The following is a 25,217-nucleotide window of genomic DNA, read 5'->3' on the forward strand; positions in this document are numbered from 1 at the left end:
CCCTCACACATATACACAGTCCGCTCTGTGTTGAATGAAATACTTTAGATTTACAAATAAACCACTGCCACCTGCTTCCAGACTGGAAAGGCAAACTCTCTTTTGCCTGACTCTTTTTTTTATTAGCATGGTTTGAAACAAAATGAATGTTTCCCTCATTTTGTAGACTGTTATGGAAACGACTTAAAAAACACCAAGTTAAACCTTTGGTAAGAAAGAGGCAAACCACTTTCTTACCAAGAAGGGAATGGCAAACCACTTCAGCATTCTTGCCTTGAGAACCCCATGAACAGTATGAAAAGGCAAAAAGATAGGTCACAAAGAGTCAGACACGACTGAGACACTGAACAACAACAAAGAGAGGGGCTTTCAATGTGACATCGATGTGTTTGTACCCTGTTTGGGGGCAACTATGTTGTTGCGTTTGTGAATCTCCTTTCTTCTATGGACTCCTCCAATAGCACTCAGCATCCAGCCCTTCTTTCTGGTGGGGCTTCTGGTGTCAGAGAGACTGGCACACCCACAGCAACACTCGGCAGCTAGAGCTCTGGCTGCACTCACAGGTGATTCAGAAAGTGGAAATAAGGCCAAAGACCTGTATCCGCCACTTCTGAGTGCTGCAAACATCAGCAGATTGTCAAGTGAACCCTGGAAACACCACAGTTTCCTACTACAGTCCGATCTCTAGCCTCCAGTTTCATTTGTGGGGGTCAAGAGGCAATTTTGTCAGAGGTAGAAGCCAAGTTCATATTCCATTGTCCTGCCACTCACTGTCTTTATGGATGTCGGGACACCCTGCGGTGGCAGCAGCAGTGACGTCCTGATCTCTGGAATACAGCTAAAAGGGTGTGCTCCTTTAAAAAAAAAAATTATCTATTTGGCTACATGGAGTCTTAGTTTCGGCACGTGGGATCTTTCGTTGCACTGCTCAGGCTTCTCCAGTTTCAGCTTGCAGGCTTAGTGTCCCAGCGGCATGTGGGATCTTAGTTCCCTAACCAGGGATCAAACTCCCCTGCACTGGAAGGTGGAGTCTTAACCACTGGAACAGCAGGGACGTCCCTAAAAGGGTGTGACTCAAAAGTCCCAGTGGTAGCCTCCTGAGCCCTTACTTTCCTGGCTGAGCAGAGGGAGCAGCCTTCCCAGAAAGTTAGTCCTTCAATGTCCTGGAAGTAATTCCTGGAGGCCTGGCTTTGTGTCCACTCCTTTGGCCCTTTCAACAAATGAGGAAATGCCCAACTTCTTACATTAAATCACTCTCTGATCAGAATTCCAAGAGATTCCTGGTGCCTGAATTTTTCTGATACCAACAAGTTTATCTTTTTAACATAGAAAGTGAAAGTCGCTCAGTTGTGTCTGACTCTTGGCAACCCCATGACTATACAGTCTGTGGAATTCTCCAGGCCAGAATACTGGAGTGGGTAACCTTTCACTTCTCCAGGGAATCTTCCCAACCCAGGGATTGAACCCAGGTGTCCCACATTGCAGTCTCCCGCATGCCAGTGTAGCCCTTTATTTATTCATAAAATGTTATGAATAAATGTTATGTTTTTAACATAACATTACAGCAAAATGATTATAGCCTATTAAGAATATACCTTCTAAGAGGACGTGTCCTGCTGATCACTGTCATCGTTAATTAAGCCATGATTTTAGTGCCAAGGCATGCTGCTAAGTACTTCTCACACTATTTTCATTTGACTCCTATGAGAACCTTTTGCAATAAACGCTATCATTAACCCCATTTTACAGATAAGGAAACCACAGCAGAGTGAGGTTAAGAATTTTACGCAGGGACACACAGTCAGAAAGTGGTGAAGCTGGGATTGGAATCCAAGCAATCTAGGCCCTATTGCCTCCCCAGCTGAAGTATCTCAAACCTGACCAATTATTTAGTCACTCCAAAAGAATGCTTCTAAAGCCATGTGGCATTGCTACTGGAGACAAGCTACAAATAAAAATACCTGTAGGTTCCTTCTCTCCACGCTCAAAACCCTAATACACTCACCCACCACTGGTAACAACAGAAGATGGTAGAGCCACTTTTGAAAACAGTTTGGAATAGAGAGTTAAACATGTAATTATCATATGATCAGACAGTCTATCCCTCAGTACTGCCTGAGAGAAAAGGAATTACACATCTCTACAAAGATTTATACAGAAATGTTAATAGCAGCTTTAATTTTCAATAGCTAAAAACTGGAAACAATTCCAATATCCATCAACAGGTGAATGGATAAACAAATTGTGGTATAACCAAAGCAAGGGGATACTATTCAGCAAGAAAAAGGAATGAAGCACTCATACATGTAACAACATGGGTGAATCTCTATCATGCTGAGTAAAAACAGCCAGACCCAAAACGGGATACATACTACATGATTCCATTTATATAAAATTCTAGAAAGTGCGGATTTCCCTGGTGGTACAGTGGGTAAGAATTCTCCTGTCAACGCAGGGGACACGAGTTCAATCCCTGGTCCAGGAAGATTCCACATGCTGCGGAGCAACTAAGCCCATGTGCTACAACTACTGAGCCAGGGTGTCTAGAGCCCGTGCTCTGCAACAAGAGAAGCCACCGCAATGAAAAGCCCTCACATCGCAATGAAGGGTAGCCCCCGCTTGCCCCAACTAGAGAAAGCCCTCGCACAACAACGAAGACCCAGTGCAGTGCAGCCAAAAATTAATTTTTTAAAAATTCCAGAAAATGCACTAAAATCTGTAGAGAAAGAAAGCAGAGCAATGCTTACTAGGCAATCAGCATGTGCTGGGGCGAGGAGGAAGGAATTACAAAGGAGGATGAGGAAATATCTGGGGGGTGATCGGTGTTTTTTTGGCTGCATGGGGTCTTAGTTGCAGCACACGGGATCTTTGATCTTTGCTGTGGCACACAGGTTCCTTGTAGTTGCAGCATGTGGGATCTAGTTCCCTGACCAGGGATTCAACCTGGGCCCCCTGCATTGGGAGCATGGAGTCTTAGCCACTGGACCACCAGGGCAGTCCCAATGTGTTCATTATCTGATTGCAGCAATGGTTTCACAGGTACACATAGGTCAAATTTTATAGTTGTACAAATTAAGTATGTGTATAGTTTACTGTATGTCAGTTATATCTCAATAAAGCTGCTTAACGTAACACAGCAACCCTAAGGGTCGACTTTGGTCCTGTCTCCTTCACCTCACACATCTCATCTACTACTGAGCCCGGCTTACTCCCTTTTTCTACATTGTCTGTAGTTCTGTCCTTCCTTTCCTGAAAATAGATGGTATGGTTCAAAGAACTCTAGGCATAAGACTTGGTTCTAGTTCTATTTCTGCCATTAATCTTCATGACTTAACCTTTCTGAGCCTCAGTTTCCTCACCTGTGAAATGGGAGATTAAATGCATTCATTCATTCAACAAATATCTATTAACCTGCTTATAACCACATGCACGATTATAGTGAAGAAGAAAAGAAGCCATCTATGTGTTTTGTAAACCACAAAGTTCTGCACATAAATATGTCACTTCTATTTCCATTTCTACTGCTACTCCTTCCAAGTCCAGATTTTCTGCACCTAACAAAGGACTTGGCAGGACCTTCTTCATAGCTGGTCTTATCGACAGGCCAATTCAGTTTACACACAGAGCCTAATGTCCTCAAGTACAGTCTCATGGAGTATTTCAACTGGTTCGAAAGTGCCCTCAACTGTTAAATTTATCACATTGAGCCCTAACATTGGCTTCTCACTCACTGTCCACCTCACCAACCTCGTTTCTCTTCTTTTTAAGGACCCAATGGGCCAATCCAGCTAACCGCACACAGGTCTCCGTGTGAGCCTCCCTCACCAACATTGCCCTTCCCCCGCCTCTGACCACCTACACCCACTGCCTCCCTCTGTGCCTAGGTCGAAACTGAGTTCTGCTGACCTAAGTAACTTTGAAAAGAATGCTTTCGCTGGATTCTATAAGACTTAAAGACAAAAAGAACTGCATATAAATACTCTTTATATAAACACTAGAGTATTGGTAAGACATTTAGGTAGTGATTCTGAAGCCATTTTCCATGTATGCAGGGCTGAACAAACAAATAAAACTGAGGACTTACGAAGAACAGACCTCCTTTTGAAACTTCCCCAGGTAACTGTCTTCTAACTAACACCCAATCACTTAACCGGCTGCTCACTGGCCTGTGGCCGAGGCTGCCATGTAGCTGCTGAGAATGTCAGGAGGAGAAGACGCAGTCACCCTCCTTGAGGTGCTTACGACCCCACCGAGCCTTCTACCCCATGGCTCCCTCAGCAGCGTCCGCTCACTCCTGCAGGCCAGCCATGTTTCATGGACAGACGCTGGTACAGTTGATAAGCACTCGGCAGCCATTCCCACCTCCTAATGAGCCTCTCCTCCATAAAACAAGTATTTCATTTTTCTTTCATGAAGCCGTAATGTAATAATACTCTGCACATACCAGGCCCTGAATACAGGCTGATCACCTAAGTTACAGCCCAGGACCCACACCACATCCCACAATAACAAAAAAACAAACAAACAAACAAAAAAAAAAATAACAAAAAAAAACCTAAGCCATACAGTGGACCCTTGAACAACACAGGTCTGAAGGATGCAAGTCTACTTACACATGTATTTTTCTCAATAAATACTACAGTACTACATGACCCGAGGTAGGCTGGATCCATGGATGCTGAACCCTGATACAGAGGGTAGACTATGGGACTTGAGCCTCCGCGGATATTGTTAGTCCCTGTTGCTGACTGGGCCCTGGAACCAATCCAGGGTTGGATTGGTTACTGCTTGGATACTGAGGATGTATCCTCAGTCAGCCCCCCATATACACAGTTTCCACAGTCGCAGGTTCAACCAACCATGGATCAAAAGTATTCGAGGAAAAAACTCCACAAAGTTCCAAAGTGCCAAACTTGAATTTGTCAAACGCAGGCAACTATTTACACATCATTTACATCGTACTGGGGAGTATAAGTAAAATGAGAGATGATTTAAATGGGAGGATACGTAGGATATATGCAAATATGATATCCTTTGGGGGAGGTTCTGGAATCAATCCCTGGGAAATACTGACAGACTGTACTTCATTTGAAAACAGATACTCACTTTCAAGTTTCTGAAGCTTTCCATTTATTTGAATGTTTATTTTCAATCAAAAATTCAATTTATGAGCCCACCTCCCTTCAAAAAATGAGATTAAAAAAAAAAAGATTCTTTTAGAAAGAGAAGTATTTTTCATGTAACCAGTGACCAGAATGTCCCCTCAGAATACAAATCTGTGCCCAGTGTTCATAATAATTTGTCTTTTTTTCTTATTCATTTCTATCTATGGTCATGTTTATATTAAAAAACAGTTCTCTTTTCTTTGGGGGTAGGGTGACATGGTCTCCTGAAATCTTAAGAAAAATATACCATAGCCTAGGTACCATACAGAAAATGTTTAGCACAGTGTCCAACAATATACAGGCAGGAATATTCCCTGGTGCATTGTTTGAAACAAGAGACAGGAATCATCCTAAATGTCCCCTAATTTGGGACTGACTCAAAAAAATGATGACAGAGGAATACAATGGAGTAATATGCAGCCATTGACAAGAATGAGGCAAACCTGTGTGTATAAAGTCGAATGCAAGCCAAGATACAATGGCAAGCATAAGGTAAAGTGTGAAACATTCTACCACTGTATTTAAAAGGTGCTTATGTTATTAAATATTCGTGTGCTTTTATATGGATAGATCTTTGGAATGATACAGTAAGTCCCCTACATACAAACCTTTGTGAATTTTCTAAGACATGAACCTGTGTGCCAGCTCCTGGATGCCAGCCGTTGCTCTGTACTACTGTACTTTTCAGTGTAAAGATTAAAAATGCTTGCTTTATTTTTCTTGTGCTTATTTTTAATGTACATATTATTTGTGTGAAAAGTATTATAAGCCTATTAAAGTATGATATAATACAGCTGATTGTGTCAGTTGGGCACCTAGGCTAACTTTGTTGGACTTACGAACAAACTGGACTTAGGAAAGTGCCCTCGGAATGGAACTCATTCATATGTAGGGGACTGACTATATACAGATAATGTGAATAGCAGCATCCTCTAGGAAAGAGGATGGGTTCGGGGGCAGGAGCAAGATATGACAGGACGACCTACTCTTCACTAGCTATCCTTCACTGCTTAAATTCTTAAAACCATGTATGTATCTTGCTTAAAAAAATTTTTTTATCTTTAAAAATAAAAACAGTACTGTATGTACATGGCGGTGTCACATTGTTTTTCCTCACAGTGTTGTTGCAGGCACACAAGTCAAGAAAGAAGGAGTCATTCTTCATTTTCAGAGAAAAATCTCAAAACCACTCACTAAATCTATGAGAGCTGTCTCCCCTCCCCTTCAAGCTCCTCTGTGGAGCTGTCCCCTGACCGCAGGGAGAGGAGTAGAAACGCACTTGACTCAGCTGTCTGGGGAGAGCAAGTGCTACCAGCTCCCCCTCTGAACCAGGAGGCCACAGTGATCAGCCAGCCGAGCTGCTGCAGCGCTCATCCTAAATACTGAAAAAAATCTGCGGAGCTCAAGACAAGTGTGGATAACAAGGGGAGCAGGAAAATGGATGGGGGGAACACCAGTCAGGATGATGGATAAGCTGGTCCCGAACAGCAGGTGATGGGCATGCAGATGCAGGACTGGCAGGGAAGAAAGACTTCCGCTCACAACAGATGGATGGCGATGCTCAATCATCCTCAGGACGCAGGCGGCCGCCACACGCAGCCCGGCCTGCTCCGGCTCTGGCAGTACCTTGCTCGCCCGCAGGGCAGCACGGCCTCCCCCAGAGGCTCTCTGCACTGGACCCCCATCGGGTCAGAGCAGGACCGGGCTGGGGCAATGAGAGCAGGAAGTGCTTGAGTAAGACGCTGCTCGAGGGCAAGCTGAACCGACTCACGGGGACTGACTGCTAATGGACTTCTTCCCTTGGCTTCCCCAAAACACCCTTTTTTGTCTCTCTCAGTAGCCCTCACTCCAGAGTAAGGCTTGCTCAGTGAGGGTGACCTGTTTGCCCAGGCCTTGAGGGGCAGGCTATGATGCGGGATTCCAGTGTTAAAGCTGGGACAGTCCTGGGCAAACCAGAACCCGTGGTCATCCTATTTACAGGCCACTGTCCTCCCTTTTTTCTCTCCCCCTTCACTGTCAGTGACGAGAGAATCTAGATGGACCCAAGCTCTAAGCTCCTAACTGAGCAGAATCCCATGCAGAGGTCCCTGTGTCCTCCAGTCACCCACGACTAGCAGGGAGCTAAGACTCAGTAAGAAAACTCATCCAACCCTAGCCTTTTCTCAGAATGGGAACGTCTGTGATAGGCAAGGTTCAATTATTCCAGCAAATGCAGAAATGCGTCTACATCTTGATGCTGCAATCCTTGTCTGTTTAGCAAAGAATCAGAAGGGCTGGACCAGCCCCTCACAGAGCTGATACTGTTCTTTCCAGCTCAGCCGCAGGAGTTTCTGAGGACGAGGAGATAGGCCCTGATCAAGCATGGGGTGGAAGCTGGCAAGCTCTTCATCCCTGCCCCCTCCACGCTATCCGCTGGACCCAAGCTCTAGAAAAAAACCGTGTTATAAAAATACTCTGGCTTTACTAAGACACATTAAAGAATTAATTATAAAGCAAAGCTGAAGGAGAAAATTAATTTTAGAAACACATGAGGTTACAATTTTTTTTTTTTCCTGGAGATGGGGGAGGAAACAGTTATTTTCGTTTTCATCCTGGGGGCACAAGCTGGGAGCTGTCCAGTCGATAACCTGGCCATCAGAACAAGGTTTGTAATTAAAAGGTCAGTGACCTGGAAAGCCAGGGCCCCACTCCCAGAGCTACTCAGTAATGACGGAGCTATTAAATTAAGACTGTTATGAAATCAATGCTAAAAAAGCTTTCATGGTAACGAGATTCCATTCAAGGACATGCAAACTACCTCATGAAATGGACGTAAATGATAAAAAAGAAAAGTCATAAAAGAGAGTTAAATTGAAATCTGTGTAAGAATACACTCCCCCTTAAAATACTCCAGTGAGAGAAGCCCTTCACCTCTACCCCACTACCAAGGTTGAGACTGACAGGTTTCTTCCTCAAGTTCATTTCCAGCAAGGAGGCAGTTTTGCTACTGGGGGTTCCGCTTCCAGGAACAGGAGAGAGATAAGATCTTGTTTCACCTTTTAGAATGAGGAAGCATGGTAGTGTGTTTTATTTGATTCGTTCTCCTTCACCCTCCCCCAGCCCTCTTCTATTTATTAGATGAAGGAGAATATAGTCCTTGATTTACACACTTGAGAAGGACAACAGGTAAGCCAAAGGGTCAGTCAGCACCACCCAGGCCCCACCATGCAAAATCACACGGGAAAGCCGACAACGCTCATCTCTTTTCTAGAACTCTGTCTTGCAATAGATACATGAGAGAAAGCTAACAAAGAAGTCTACTTTCCCCCATCTCATCTACCCCTTTACCCTCCATGAATAGGCTCCTCTCTCTTACCCACCTTATACTCAGCCTGCCAAGCATGTTTGGAAGCAGACTGCCTCCTACATTTTGTGGTTGGACAGGGTGTCAGATCAACATAAGCTTATTGACAACAGCATCCAAGACTCTAACTTTCTGGACTGATCCAACTGCTGTTTTTAAGTTACTCTAACCTCCTGGACTGTAGCCTGCTTAAAGCCCCAGATACGATGCCTGCCTGGCAAGAACTGCTTCTATATATAGACCCGTTCCTTCTATGAGGGCTTAAACCCCACACACAGTCCAATTATCTTCATGTGTGGCTGACTCTGCAATTGATGTCATCTGCAGAATCAAATGGTTGGATGGGAAACAAAAACATCTATTCTAATACTCTGAAGGTGAACAGCTGCTTTTCTCTTGCATCCAAAAAAATTCCCGATAAAAGAAAGAAATGTTGTAAATTACACAAACTGGCAGCACAAGCTTCAAAGAAAATGATAAATGATTCTAATAACTTCATGTTTCTCATTAATGACTCCATGTTCAGACTCTGAAGCATCCAAAAGAGATCTCAAAGAAACAAAAAATAAACAAACAAACAAAACCACAAAAGACCCTTGCAAACCCTATGCCATCAGCTCCCCCGGCCTCCCCAGCCCTGAAATCAGAGGGCACAGGTTAACCTGTCAGTAACAGAGGTGGAACCAGGCTCCTACTCAGGGCTGCAGCTTCACAATAAAACAAACTCAGCTGATGTTTTTAAAGTAACCCTCATTTTCCACTGAAGTGACATGCACTACAGGGACCTCAATTTCTATATTAAATATTAAATAATATTAAAAGAAAAACAAAATTGGATTTGCCTTTTCGGGAAAGAGATGTTTATTAAAAAAAGAGAAAGTCAAGATTATAATTCAAGACAGGGCTCCACTACAATTCCCTGAAGTGACATTTGCTAGAAAAGCCAAGACTACAGTAGCTGTGAGCTCCCCAAACCCAGTGCTCCAACCCTCCACTGCAGCGAGTCCTGTGGGAGATAGGCCTGGAGGACGCCAGGACCTTGGTCCCTCCCCTCCAGACGCACTCCCCGCCCCCAAAGACCAGAGCCAACTCCCTTTCCTTCTCAACTACTGTTAGGGACAGGGCACAGGCTCACTGCTTTATAAGATTCCCTCCTCCCTCAGCCCATCGGAGATGGTATCAAGCTTCGTGAATGTGATCTGTGTACACCTGACCCTGAGAACGGGAAATGTGAAAAGTGAAGTTTAAATCCACAGAGGGCTCTTCTTCCCCAGATGCCCATCAAACCTTGGAATTCTCTGCCCAGAAAAGGTCCTGCCAGAACTTACTCTATTGGGATTCAACTCGGAAATAGATAATTACTGATTGAAGCAGTGTTTTAGACGATAATGGAGGTGGGTGATTAAGTCCGCGGACTCCAGGTTTAAGTGCGGGGTAAACTCTCTTTAGAAGAAAGGTAGGATGCCTCTCTGGTTTCCTGCTGCCTAGCATTCTAAAAACTCTAAACCACATTCAGGATCAAAAAGGAATTCCACCCGCTCTGTATCAACAAATATTCATCTCCTCCAGGTCTTCGCTCACATGTCACCCTCCCCGAGGGACACCTGCTAATCACCCCACTGAGAAGCACAATCCATTCCCACACTGAACCGACTCCTTCCAGCCCACCACCCAGGCACTCCCCTCCATGGAACCTGCCATCTGATAAGCCATGTTTTGTGTTTTCTTTCGCTGTCTCTGCCTTCCCCTGGTAGAACTCAAGCTCTGAGAGCACAGGAGTTTCGTCTGTTCTGTTCTCAGCACAGGGCAAACACTCTGAGCTGAATTAATTGATGGTCGCTGGTTTTTAAAGGAGCAACAAATGATAGTTGTACAGGACAGTTTTCTACAGTAATTATTAGCTGACCAAGTCAAAAGAAGTATTATTTGGCCCAGAGTTTCTCTCTCTTTTTTCTCTCCCTCTCCCAGTCAGGGATTTATTAAAATTAAACAGATTAGATGGAGCTCCTGATACTCAAACTGCTCAGCAAAGCCTGCAGTGGGGAAGTGCCAAGCAAACACCAGAGACATTTGTCTCTAAATTGCTCTAAATACCTTCTGCAAATGAAATTCTAACCCAGCTGCGTTTGAGAGAAAATGAGGAATAACTGGTCATTGTCAGTGGAGGAGAAGATCAGGCAGTTATAATATTGCACAATATACTGGGGCGAAGGATCTCTTGGCAACTATGGATTTTGTCTCAGGTTACCCCGGGTAATCAGCACAGCTTTTAGGCTCAGCTTTCCCCAGCTTCAATGCTTTGATGAGAGAGCTGAAACCCCTGAGCTTTTATGATTAATTACTCCCCATAGGTACAAATATTTCAAGGAAAAACTCTTTTACAGCATGATGGCTGTGGAGTGGAAGGGCCAGCCAGTGCACTCCAAATTTTAATAATCTACTATTGGGGGTGGGGGGAACCGGGATGCCGCCAGGAAGTGCCCCTCATCAACTCAATAACAGACAGGGATCATCCCTGAGGGTGCCTCTAAACAGCTTCCTGTGAATGAAAGGCTTGGGCTGATCCTGCCCTAACCCTGCCAGCGCAGCCCTGGGACCCGGTTTTACATGGTCCTCTGAACTGAAGCATCACTTCAGCGGGATACCATGAAGCAGACCTAGGAACCACCACCAAGCCACACCCTCTTCCATTTCAGCCACTAATGACTTAAAGCTCAAAACCCAGAATTTTGAGACCAACATTCCAGTTCCTTAAAGAAAAAGAGTCTTGTTTGGGGGGGTCGGGGGGGTGGGCAGGGAGAGCAGAGATAACTCACTTCCCCTCACCCATGGTGTTTAAGGGCCTTTAAACAACTTCCTAGCTTTCCAGAAAATTAGACATGCAAAGAATGTAAAGAATGCAAAAAATCAAATTTCTTTGTTTGATACTGTTTTTTTTTAAAAATTCATATTTCACAAAAAAAGAAACATATCTTAAATTTCAATAAAACCAAAAGAGATTCTGTCTGCTTCAGACAATATTGAATTTGTCAAGATCCATTTAATCCCTGCTTAAAGAAATACCATAAAACTAGTAATTTACCACTTCAATCTGTAAATCAGACTGACCCCAGACTTGACCTTAACCTGACCTTGTTTAGTCATCTCATTTCCCTCGTCCTTCATTCATCTCTTTCTTCCTCATTCTTTACTGAAGCAGCTGACTTCATAATCTAAGGCCAGTCTTTCTGCAGCCAGGGCCACGATCAGAAGAACAGGCCAGAGGGCAGGAGTCCTCCCCGGTCTTCTCTCCCGGCCTCTTCTGCTGCTGAACACAGCTGATGCCAGGCTGCCCTGGGCCAAGTTGTTGGCCTTACATCTAGCGCTCAATTATCTGAATCCTAGCATCTCTGCTCTACTGTAAGAAAAGAAGCATGCGTTCCCACTGGGGGCCTCCCTCACCCCCACTCCCACACCAGTGGGGCAGTTATAAGAGATCAGTCATCAATACGGCAGCTTCCATCCACCCTGTCCCAGCCCCTCTCTGTAGGCCACTGTGCACCGCCATGGGGAACCTGTACCTTTCTTCTTAAGGAACGCTCTCCTGGTTGCAAGTGGGCTCTGGCGGACCCGAGAATTCTGTAGAAACTTCACTGCTGTGGCAATCTGGTAGGGGAGATAAAACAAAGAAGAGCAGCAAACGTCAACAGTCTACATTATAAGATTAAGAATCCTACACGTTTATCCCAGGTCCACAGAAATAAGCGCAATACTGGGGTCAAACTAACCAGTTATTTCTCACATGTAAAATTTGCTTAAATAAAAGACTCTGCTGGTCCCCTACCATCACTGGCTTCCTATATCTGGTTCTATCAAATCTAATCCCCTCGGCCCAGCTTTTAAGACCTGCAATAATCATTTCCTGTTCTCCCTGTTTGAGCTGATTCTTCACACTCCTCAGCAGGGAGCCCTCCCTGGCCACACTTACCCATGTCGCTCCATTTATGTCCATGCTACGCCCTTTTTTCTAGAAGGCCTTCCCTTCCAGCCTCTACCAATGTAAACACTGCACACGCAGCAGCAGCCCAGGCCTGCTATAGGCTGTTCTAACTCCTCGAAGTCTTCCCTGAATAAGCAAGCCGTCTCTGATCTCCCCATTCTCTTCAATTCTTTGGTGCAGATGGTGAGTGCCATATAGCTGAAGACACAAGTCTACTGTCTTCTAATGTCCAGGCTGCCTCCCAAGCCACACTGCTAGCAACTGAAGGGAAGAGACCAGGCTGCCTCTACAGAGCCAGGCAAGGCAGTTGAGCACTCACTGGCTGGGAAGACTTACATAAGTCACGGCCACTCACACTGGTCCCTCTTATGCAATGGAGCCGAATTCTAAAGAGCCTTCAAAGGACAAAGTTTAGGGTTTCATGGGTAAAAGCTGACAGACTAAAAGATTATCTACCTACCTCTGGAAATAATATTATTTAAAGAAATCTACCCATCTACGAATGAGCCAAACAGGGGGTAGAAGGAAAACTATGGATGGTATTAACCTTCACATTACTCGGTGCACACGAAGCGTGTGCCTGCACACGGCCTGTCTGCTCTCCACCCCTTACACTCATCTGATGGGTGGGAACTGCCAACCTGCCCCCATAGGAAAGGGGCCACTGTAAACGACTGGCATCATTGATCTCATCAGAACCAAAAGAATAATTTAGTTTCCAGGTACAGGTAAAGTCAACAGACCCTGAAATTTGCTCATAAGTTGTTGAAAGAAAAGATTTCTAAAGGGCCAAATGTAAGGAAGTTTTCTAAGATTTTTCAAACTAAGGCAGCAATTGAACAGAGATTCAAACAGAAAGTACTATGACTACAAATGGAATACAAGCTACAAATATCTTCTTCATATTTTATATGAACTTCATCATGAGACCAGACACACCTCTCTGGTAACAAAAGATATGAGGATAAATCAGAAAGGGAAAAAAAAAAAAAATTCAGGGCAAACCCCTGATGTATTTCTCCTGTGATCCCTCCATGGGAGGCTTGCGTCAAGACACTCTACCCCAAGGACGAACTCAGGTATCCCCGACTCCCAAATTTGGGACTGTCAGCGATAAGACACAGGAGCATTCCTTGAGAATGATTATAATCTGTCCAACACTGTGAACACTTTAACTACCATCATGAACTGCAGTGATAACCAATCGGTCCTGGACAAAAGAGAAATCGATGCTCAGGATTCTAGAACCCCAAAACTACATACTCACTCCCAAGCCCCTCAGGCTGCATCCAAATACAGAAAAATCTGACAAACATCAACAAAATGGTTGCATTCTTATGAAGAGATGGGACAGGGGAAGAAAGAATAGAGAAAAGGGAAAGGGAATGGAGTGAAAGAGGGAGACGAGGAAGAGGAGGGGGTGATGGATGAGCAGAGGAGATCGAACAGAAAAGAAGGCAAAAAGAAAAGGAAAGCATCTAAAGAGCCAGGGGAAAGTGGCGAAGGAGAAAAACAGGAGGAGAGGCTGGCCTTGGAATCGATGGACAGTTGCACCCACAGGGCCCACAGGCTTAAAGCCCATCTGCCCAGATCAGGTGCCTCAGGGTTAATTGCTCTTCACCTGGAGAAAAAATACACCTTCAACATACAAGACAAGGACAGCATCTGTATATATGGTAGGTTCCACACACCCTGGGACGGATCCCAGGTGTCAGAGGAACTGTGGGCAGGCAGGTCTTAAGCCAGAGATGCCAACGGCACAGTTCCTGACGTTCACTGGTAGAAGCATAAACCTTTCCTTCATCCTTCCAAAATTTTCCATGACAGAGAAAGATAACAGAATCCTACCACTAAAACGCACAGGTTTCACCTTGCTTTTTTAATACAGTCCTTGGTATATGCATTTCTGGTCAGAGAGCAAAGTTCTGATGGGTTTAATGGTGCACTCAATGCAGTGCTTGGCGCATTCCATCAATTTTTTTTTTTAAAAATTGCATCTCTTATTTCTTTAAATACATTAATCAGCCTGGTGTAGGCAAAACGGATCCATCGGACAATGCAATAAACATGAATTATCATCTATCCAACACGCATAATGGCTTAAAAATACATAATAGCAGGTGTAGTTTAAATGATTAGTTATTACACCTGTGGTGGGTCTGATTCAATTGGGGAAAATCATCTTTAATAGGTTAAAAGGTTTAGATCACCATGCCTTCCTTAAAGTGGCTGCAGAGAGGGAATGATGGAGTGCTCTGTCATTAGTAATTCATTTAAGAAAAACGTGGGGGATATAGCAAAGAACAGCATAAACGGGCGAATCCAATTTAAACATCAGGTAAAGTAGAAAACACCTTTTAAAAAAGCAAGATAAATGAATTTGGAAGGGAGGTGAAATTGACGTATTTATTTTAACGGGAATTTGACAAAGTCCCGGCACACTTCAAACTTGCAAAAAATATGAACAATTTCTTTTAAAGTTCCCATTCACTAGTTTCGAGCCATATAAAATAATACTGCCAAACACCTACATAAAGTATATCTGGGGCTTGTTTATGTCCCTCTTGATCTTTGTAGGAAAATGCAGGCGACAGGCAAATCGCATATTTAACAGCACCGGTATCACTACGCCAGATGCAAAAATATAAAGCATCCAAACTAACAGCTTCAACATAATGGGCTTTAGAAGAAAGATACCCAGATAAGCAGCTCCATCCATGTAAGCTGGACATATGAGAACACCTCTCCTTTCACTAGCCATTTCTTCAGCTACTCTTTACTCTTCTCCTCTCTCCTCATAAGGACCTGGCACTTCAACAAGGTGGGAGAGAGCCCGTCCAACATAGAATTTTGCAAGCCCTATGATTCACACATAGATGGCAGAAGATTTCTCCAAACCTTTCCCCATAATGCAAAGGTTTGAACACGCCTAATAACGGACGCTGTCCTCAGTTTGCATCTTTCATTCAACTATTGTTGGACACTTTTCATTAACTTCACGGAGCAGCTCAAGGGCTCTTCCCTTGGCGGAGGTTGGACAGACACAACACCCTTTTGTCGGATGAAATGACGGGGTGCCTGCAGCCTGTCCTGTATTATCGTCTGATTTTCTAATTAGGAGATGAATGTGACTATTCATGGGTTGTATTTGTGCCCAACTAAATTACACAAATTCAGGCCAAACCTTCCGCCTCAATGTCACAGATGTAAAATGGAGGCGGGAACGTTACTGCGCCCGGTGTAGGAGTGCAGCAAGCCAGGGAGAATCCTGGTGAAAAGCTCCAATGGCGTCATGGAGACCACTTGCTGCTGAGTCCCTTAGAGACACGGAACTGGCCCTCCTTTCCCCTTCTCTTGCACCCAGAGCATTCTTAATGAGCACAAGGCAAATTATCAGTAGCTGGTCTCATAAAAATAAAGATGACAAACTCAGAAGGAAACAGAAGCAAAGTTTCTCATCACCCCATTCCTGTGACCCGATGCTTTGTGTCTCACCCTCCCTCCTTCAAAAAGCGAAAACAAAACCATCCTGTCACCATCGACTCTGCAATTTTAGGAAAGTATGATGATTTTACTCTATTCATCACTTAAAGCTAGAGATAAAACCCGGGTGCGAAGAGGAGCAAATTCTTGCCTTGGCAGTGGGTCCACCGGAGTGACTGCCAGCAGCCCAGGGAAAAAGAGGGGACTTCAGATTGAAAAACACCTTTGGATCCAAGATGATTGGCCAATTGAGAGAGATTTGTGTGTGAGAGACCAGGATTTGTAACTGTATAAATCAATGGAATACAGTATACTCAGGGGCTATCTACAATGAACTATGTGCTGTTAAATGCGTTGTGTAGGGTAAGTAATCCCTGGTGAGAAGCAGCGAGGTTCCTGACAGTCCTCACTGAAGCAATGCTTCCTAGATGCTTTCCACTCTCCTACAAAAGATCTGCACACTATCATCTTCAGAACGCAGGCGGTATTTTCTGCACAAGGGGGACGGGAGAACAGAGCTTGCCTAACAATGAACCTGGGGTTGGAGGGAGCCTGAGCACTCTGCACCTGACACGTGAACCTGATGTGTTGTCTCCAGTGACACTTACTTGGAATGTCACCAACGTCTGCACTCCTGTGTGCAACACGCACATCTCCTAAAAATGTAAGCATTCATTAGCCGTTTTAAAATATTAAAAATAGTCAAAAATTAATGACACTAACAACCAAAGCCAAGTCCTTTTTCACCCAGAGAGATCACAACTAGAGGGCAAGAGAAAATGACCAACAGGCGGGCTTGAAACCCCATTCCAACACTGCAGCGCCACACATGCACGGCTCAGGAGATTAAATTGCCTGTGAAAGGCTCCTATGCGCATACTCTAAAGTAGATAGATACCCCGAATCCTGTTAACAAGCGTTAGACCAAAGCCAACTTGGTTTTACAAGAAGTGACTGGGAAAGCCGGGCAGTGCCTAGAATGAGAGAACCCTCTTCAAATGGAAACACTGCATTTTAGTAAGAAATCAGTACTCTGTCAGGAATTCCTTGACAAATATGGTCATCGGTGGCACAAGGAAATAGTTGCAAAGCAGCTGTTAATCAGAGGAACACATCGTAGAACGCTGATGCTAGCACTCGTGAAAAAATGCAACGGGCTAATTATGAAGCCATATATCTCACTAAAGAGGAGAGATTCCAGGCAGAGCGCTCTCAGATCCAGGGTCCTAGGACAACATAATTCTGGTTTTTTGCATCCAGAAGCCTCTCTGACCTACAGCTAAGGGTCCTGACCAGGCTCACTGCTCTCACTTCTCCACACTCTCTTTTTCAACAGAGAACAAGCTGGGGCGGGGGGAAGGCAACCAGCCTGGAAACAGGGGTATCCCCCAACCACATCTCAAGATGCTGCACAAATACAGCTCCCAAACCAGAGTAAATCTAGAAGCATGCAAAAAAGACATGTCGCAATCACCCTTCTAATGTGGCAGGAGAGAATGTGTACGAGAGCAGCAGTCAAAAAGAGCCGCCCCCAGCCTCCAAAACGAAAGGAGGAAAAAGCAGCAGCAGCCGCAATGAAACGGAAAATAGAGACTGCTGCGTTTGAAATCGCCAAGGGAGAGAGGGAGCCTGGCAGGGAAGTGCTCTTAGGGTGTGAAATGCAACTCAGGGAGGCCGAGGGTCTAGTGGGCAGGTAAGAGGGGAAAGTTAATATGCAGAGGAAGGCTCGGTCAGCCAAAATTCAATACGATCCTATGATCCTCCGCAAGGACAAGAAGGCACGAGGCTCCCCGAAACCAGACGAGTGCGAGTGGGGGGAGGGGTGCCACGACCGCGCGGAGCGGAGCCGCCGGAATGGCAAGAGGGGAATAACCTTGAGCTGGCCGTGGCCGAGGCCACCACAGCGCGGAGCCAAAGTGCCCCCTAGCCGGGGCCGGCGGGCGCGCAGGCCGGAGGAGGCGGCCGCTCCGCTGCCTCGTGCGAGCCCCGACCAAGTGTTTTCACTCCGGGAAAATGAAATGTTTTGCAAGATGAAACAGAATGAAAATTGAGGTTTTAGGTAATTACTAGTTGGCATTTACATATCACGGGCTGGTTCAACACCTATTCATTTTCCTCTTTTATTTTCAATTTTTTAAAATTGCTCATTAAAAAATGAACAGATGACAGTGACAGGGAAATTTCCCCCCCCCTTTCTCCTTCTCTGAGGGTTACAAAATCGAGAGGTACTTTTCGCCCCTTTATCTACAATTAACACGCACATGCAAAGGTACCTTTCGTTTACATGGGGGGTAGGGGGGAAAGGAGAGGGTAAAGTCAACAAAAAGCCAGGAAGTTCAAAAATAAAAGACTGGGAGCTGTACTTGAGCCAGCCTCCTGCACCTGGGTGAGCCGTGCGCTTGCTAGCGCCCTGGCTCTCAAGGAGTTAAAGGAAAGAGTCTCTCTTTCAACTTGGAATTTCCTGCTTTTTGTCATTGTGTCCTTCCCATTGTTGACTTGGGTTACAACCCTGTACTAATTAAGTTGTGGGCCCTAATTTCCTTTGTTTTACTTTACTCTGTTCTTTTGTTTTTCACATTAAAGAAATAAAAGATCTCTGGTAGGAGTGCACGTGAGTTGACATGATAGAACACAATGTGTGTGGAGGCCTATTGTGTAAATCTGCATTTAGGGAATTCCACAGCACGCATTACTGACCTTAGTCTCGCTTTAAAAACACTGATATATGCAGTAAGAGCCTTTATGAAAGGTGGCAATGTCATATGCACAATAACTACCCTTCGAATGAAATATCTGCGTTTAAATTTTTCTTCTCGGCCCTAGTTAAAAATATTGCATGACCTGCTTGTCAGAATGTTGGTGGTTTTATTAAACTAGTTCTTCCAGAAATGTATGTGGAAGTGAAAAGGCAACAGGCACTATTTTTTGTCCAGTGAGAGTGATTTTAGGGACGCAAGGGTGACTTGGAGAGCACTCTGGGTGCCAACCTGCCGCGCAGAGGGAACTAGGGCTCGGGCTGCGGAGCTGCCACGCGGAGCCGCCAGCGCAGAGGGCGGACAACGCCACAGAAAGCGCGGCTTGCACATGCTCGCTGTGCGGGAGATGAACACCCTTGTTTTCTGGGATGACGAGATCAAAGTTCCTTCTCAGGAAAGGTTGAGAAGGAAAAGGGTTCTCTCCTTGGGGAGAAAGAAAAGCAAATTTAAATGCCTGTCCCCACGCATCCCCACCTGAATTTAGAGAGCAGCCCCTCTAATTTTTGATGCAACCAACAAAGCAGTTACCCAAAGAGGAGAGAAAAAAAGGATGACATTTGCCTTTTCCTTGGCTTTGAAATCCAACTGGCAGCAAATTGTTTGAAGTCTTGTTTAGAGAGGAAACCGTAATAGCCTCCATACTGAAAAGAGGAGGAAAATGCCATTATACACGGATCACGGTAGCAGTGACCTCAGCAGAGAAGGCAAAACGAGCTGGCTCCAAGTCGGAGCATTGGCCAGGGTGCCAGGAACAGAGTGAAAAAGGCTTATGTGTGCCAGCGACGGGTGGCAAGCTTTGGGTGCTCGGTCCCAGGAGATACCAAGAAAAGGCAAAGAGTTCAATTTCCTCCCATGGTGTCTTTCAGCAGCTTCTTGACTGCTCCTTCTTCTGCTTTCCCTTGCTGTTTTTTCCATATTCTTCTAATTCCCCTGTTAAAGAGGAAGCAGAGAGTACCCAGGCTTCATGTTGTAAAATTAATGAAGGTGTCAAGCTGTTGAGTTGAATCACTCCAAAGGAATGTAATGACTCAGTGTCCAAGATGCTCCTGAAGAGAACTGTGAGCTCACTCTGTGGCAGTGGCTGGTGACTCCAACACTAAAAATATGTGGCTCCCAGTGCTGGGACCTTCCTAACGACACCACTGTCTCTACTTTCTAGTCCCTTTCTCCCCATCACAAGTGGCATCTGATGCTTTCCAAAGGTTACTTCTCAACGCCAGCACCTTTGCGCACTCAGCAGATAGAGCTCCAGTTCCCACCTCTTTTCAAATCGGGCCAGATGGACCCTGGTGTGAAGTTCTCTCCAGTCATGTGCTACTGAGAAGTGGGATGATCAGGAAGGGGGCGAAGAGAGGTTGCACCATGGACAGTGACACCTTTGAGCATCAAGCCATCACTGGGGGTGAGACGCTGACCACCAGGTGGTACAGGGTGAGGTCCCTGCATGATCGCTGAGCACCTTCTGCTCTGAGAGCAACAAGATGGGCCCCTGGACTCCAGGAAGATGAGCTCTGGATCAGGAAATGCTGTCGAGCATCACCCTCCACACAGCACAAAACTGAAACTTTGAGGAGTCGCTAAATGGCACTCCTACCAGACATCCTACAAGGAAACTGGAGAAAGACAATTTTTCATTTTTTAACATTTCTAAATGTTAAAAAATAGATTTGAGGACTTCCCTGGTGGTGCAGTGGTTAAGAATTCTGCCTGCTGATGCAGGGGATATGGGTTTGATCTCTGGTCCAGGAAGATCCCACATGCCAAAGGACAGCTAAGCCCGTGAGCCACAAGTACTGACTCCAAATGCCACAACTCCTGAAGCCTGCAGGCTCTGGAGCCTGTGTTCCACAAGAGAAGCTACCACAATGAGAAGCCCATGCACCTCAACAAAGACTCAGCTCAGCCAAAAATAAATAAAGATTTGAACACCAAAAAAGAAGCAGTCACAGCTTAGAAACAGCTCAAATCTGAAAAGACAGCAAGAAAAGAACTGGAAATGACATGTGGGTAGCCTTAAAATTGTCTTTAGATACCCTAATAAGCAGAAAAAAGTGAACAATTAAGGCTCAGTGGTAAAGAATCAGCCCACCAATGCAAGAGACAGGGGTTTAATCCCTGGGTCGGGAAGAACCTCTGAAGAATAGCCACCCACTCCTGGAGAATTCCAAGAACAGAGGAGCCTGGTGGGCTACAATCCATGAGACTGCAAAGAATTGGATATGACTAAGTGACTGAACAACAACAATCCCAAACTCCCAGTCCATCCTTCCCCACATCTTGGCAATCACAAGTCTGTAAGAACAGTTTTACAATTCTAAATGGCTAAGAAAAACAAAAATCAAAAGAAGTCATGTGAAAATCATATGAACTTCGAATTTCAGTGTCAATGAATAGAATGTTACTGAAACACAGCCATGCTCATTCAGGGGCTTCTCAGGTGGTGCATCGGCAAAGAATCCGCCTGCTAAGGCAGGAGACGTGGGTTCGATGCCTGGGTCAAGAAGATCCTCTGAAGAAGGAAATAGCAACCCACTCCAGTACTCTGCCTGGGAAATCCCATGGATAGAGAAGACTGGAGAGCTACAGTCCATGGGGTCAGACATGACTGAGCACGCACACACACTAAGACCACCAAATCCTGGTTCTTCCTGCTATTATTTTAGATTCTTCTGTGACCTAAGGGAAAAACTAGAAGAGTTCCAAAAGTATGACGCATAAGAGAGAAAGCTGGCACTCAAAAATCTTCAAATTTACAGTAAGATGACAAAAACGGTCAAGTGGAATCAGCTCCTCTCAGGGGAAAGCTGCCCTCTTCACAAGCACAGCGGCCCCTGGGAGAGCCCAGGGACAGCCACCTGCCAAGACGGTACAGTCTGGGAACTGGCTCCAGCAGCAAGCGGGGGTGAGAGACAGCACACGTACCTCACAGCCGTGTGAAATAAGTTGACGGCCAGTTCAACTGTCTAAGAAGGGGTATCTAACATGGGCCACATGGCTCCATATGACTTCAGGAGTAACTTGTCCACACAACGAGGGTAGCGCAGAGAGCAAGACAAGCCACGCCCCTGACATGGATATTGAATGAGTCATCGTATTTCACACAGCTTTCAGAGGCATTGAGATAAAGTCCACAGGACTGATGGTCCATGGTCGGATCTGTACCTTCAGACTGTCTTTAGCACCAAGATGCAAATCTGGAAGAGAATCTGAATCAAGAGACAGCAGTCCAAGAGACTTCCCTGGTTGTCCAGTGATTAAGACTCCACCTTCCAATGCAAGGGGTAGGGATTCCATCCCTGGTCAGGGAACTAAGATCCCATGTACCGAATGGTGTGGTCAAAAATGAGAAGTAAATAAATACTTTTTAAAAAGAAAGAGAGAGAGAGAGAGGTATCAGTCTAGTTGCCTCCTCTGACAAAACCAATTTAGAAATTTTTAGCTCAGCAAAGAAATCTGTAGCACACAGAAGGAATTAAATGGTAATCACCGTGGCTCTGAACTGTTCAGTAACCTTTCACTAAACACCATAAACAACGACAGCTTGCAACAAACAAACATACCTGCAAAAAAATAAATGATTCAGCAGAGGCCTATTATTAATAGACAGACACCAGAGCCATCTTGGCCACGAGGGTCTCCTACCTCTAACGGGAAGATAAAAAGGAAAGTCCTCCTGTCCTACTCTAACGCTCTTAGCAATCTCAGTCATCTAAAATGAGCATGTATTTTACTTACAATTAATGCAAGATTTAATCAGTTCTCACCATCACAAGAATCAGTTCTATTGAGCACCCTCCTCCCCCTCCTCTATATCAATGGCAACTCATTTCTAAGTCCTTCCCACTCTGTCTGGGGAACAGAGAGGAAGGATTAAGAATCACCATCTTGCTGTGCAATCTTCTTGATTCTCCACACCTAACTTGTGCTAGGGTGAGAGACTAAAATCACAAAAATCCCTACATCTCCTCAATTTGGCCAAAGCATCCTGAGACGTCGCTCATCGTTTTCTGTTCACTGTCCTTTCTCTCTTCTTGCCTGTTTAAACACATGGACACAGAGTTATTAACTTTTACAGGAAAACCAAATAAAATAATGTCGAAGCAAAAACGCGGTGATGTCAGGCTGCAGCTAGCACCATTCATTTGTGGGAATCTGATTAGCGCTCGAGTGGCAGCGCTACCTGGAAAAGTGCTCACAATCAAATAAAAAAATGATACCAAAACATTAACCTGATGGCTAAAAACTCCACATTTAAACAGTTAAAGTAATAAAGGAGCTTTTATTGAGTATTTTTTATATTTCATTATGCCCCAAATTGACGAGGACTCCCGGATACATTTTCTAGAGTTTTGGTTCCTTAAATCAAATGCTCTCTTGGACTTTTTTTTTTAAACTGAAAGGAAACAGCATTTCTTGTAAATTTGAATGAAAGGATTAAAGCTTCTCCTACAGTATCAATATCAGTGGTGAGTGCAAACACAGCAAAACACTGCAACAAACAGAAGCCTTTTTTGATTTATGTACTTTAATTCTCAACCTGCCCACAGCCAACAAAGTACTTTCCTCCATGATCTTACTTTATGCAAACCCTCTATTTCCCCATTCACACCCATTCTGCTCAGATGGCTGGCAACAGAAGGTGGCAGAGAGGCAGGCCAGAAAGTGGGCCGGAAACCTGCGCACGGAGTCCAACCCTGACATGCATGTGTCCTTGAACCCGGCCCCTCACATCCCCGCTCTGTGCCTTAGATTCCTTCATTTCTATAAAAGAAGGGCTTGAACAGATGGCCTTCGGGACCCTCTAAGCCACATCATTTCATAATTTCCAAGTTGATTCCATCAGGCAGACACTGGTGAGGGACATAGGACATAGGCCAGGGACATGGGTGAGGGTCAGGGACCAGACCCAGAGGTATTCTGGAGCTATTCCGGAGCACAGCTCTCCAATCTCATCCAGCCAGAAATAGGAGAAAGCCACAAAGATGGGGAAGGAGAGAGGGGGAGAAGACATTGTTGCTGCCAAAAAAAGAAATAAATTCCACATACATTACACATAGCAAAGCTCTATTCACACTACTTACTATCTATTTCATACAGAAGCTTAGTTATCTGGTGTCCAAATCACAGAAGATTAAAAACTGCAAATGAGAAAGGAGAATCAAGCCAGACAGCCAAGATATACTCACAGAACAAAGACAAGATAGTGAAAAGAGCCTAGCAACAAATGTCAGGAGAGACTCCTCTATAAAAAGCAAACAGAAAACTCAAAAAGTTACCAGTCCGGGGTCATTTGGCATAGGTGGAGTCATTCAGAGGAGGAGCAAATACACAACAGATCTGTATTTCAACAGGTTTGGAAAACAGCTACACTTAAAATACAATATAAACATTTACATCTAAAATGATGATACTAAGTCATCAGGATTAAATTATAGTCTTAGATACTCTACCTTATACAGCAAGAGAAAGCATATAACCCATTTTATTTAATTCCCAGTTAAAAGTTTTACGTGTTTTGTTTTCATATGGCTCTCAATGGCCATCTAAACAGCGTGGCTACCCAGAATGACTTATTCCAGGAGGGTGGCAGAGAGGGTAGTTTTCCTGAACTGAACAAAAAACAGTTTTTATTCAAGTAAGAGTAAGAAACAGGAAGCCAAAGATTAAATAAGCTGAAGCTCCAACACTCTAGCAACCTGATACAAAGATCCGACTCATTGGAAAAGACCCCGATGCTGGGAAAGACAGAGGCAGGAGGAGAAGGGGACGACAGAGGATGAGATGGCTGGATGGCGTCATCGACTCAATGGACATGAGATGGTGAAGGACAGGGAAGCCTGGCGTGCCACAGTCCGTGGGGTTCGCAAAGAGCTGGACACAACTCAGCGACTGAAAAACAAGTTACTAACCTTCACTGGGTCTACACAGAATACCAGGCACTTAAAAAACCAAGAACAACAAGCAAAGATGTGGTTTTTGCAGTTACAACCTAAGACAAGGACAGCCATCTGGTCCCATACATGACCTAGGACTTCCCTCTTCAACAACCTTGACACATGACTAGCAAGCCTCCACTAGAATGCTTATAATGAACGGAGAACTCACTCTCTTAAAAGACTGTCAATTCCTTTTCAGGAGTCCTTCTTGAAGCTGAGCTGAAATCTACTTTCCTGAACCTTCTATCCACTGACCCTAGTTTTCTGATGGAGAATAATACTAACTGATCTACTTTTTGAGACAATGCTGGATGAGGAAGGAGGAGAGGCCTCTGTCTCTTGGCTACCTTTTCTATAAAAGCATTTCCCTTACTCTGCTTATTAACTAAATGTGAACACCCGTTTCACTATATAACAGGTTCACGAATTCTGCTCTTAAGCCCGGTAAGAGCAGCCTTGCCCTTTCTGGGAGAGCCAAGGCTACACCTGTAATGTCAGAATGCATTAGCAGTAATAAAGGCCACAGTAATGCAAGAGACGACTTCATACAGACGT

At 44.7% G+C, this 25,217-nt stretch overlaps 1 protein-coding gene across 1 annotated transcript in view; it reads right to left on the bottom strand.

Moving 5' to 3' along the window:
- PEX14 (peroxisomal biogenesis factor 14) overlaps window positions 1-25,217 on the bottom strand; it is a 141,422-nt gene that overhangs the window by 79,544 nt on the left and 36,661 nt on the right. The window contains exon 3 of the mRNA XM_043923183.1: window positions 12,069-12,153. Coding sequence (XP_043779118.1) covers window positions 12,069-12,153 — 85 coding nt within the window. The remainder of the gene's footprint in view (window positions 1-12,068; window positions 12,154-25,217) is intronic.

The sequence above is a fragment of the Cervus elaphus genome, chromosome 14 (assembly GCF_910594005.1).
Source record: "Cervus elaphus chromosome 14, mCerEla1.1, whole genome shotgun sequence".
NCBI classification, from domain to species: domain Eukaryota; kingdom Metazoa; phylum Chordata; class Mammalia; order Artiodactyla; family Cervidae; genus Cervus; species Cervus elaphus.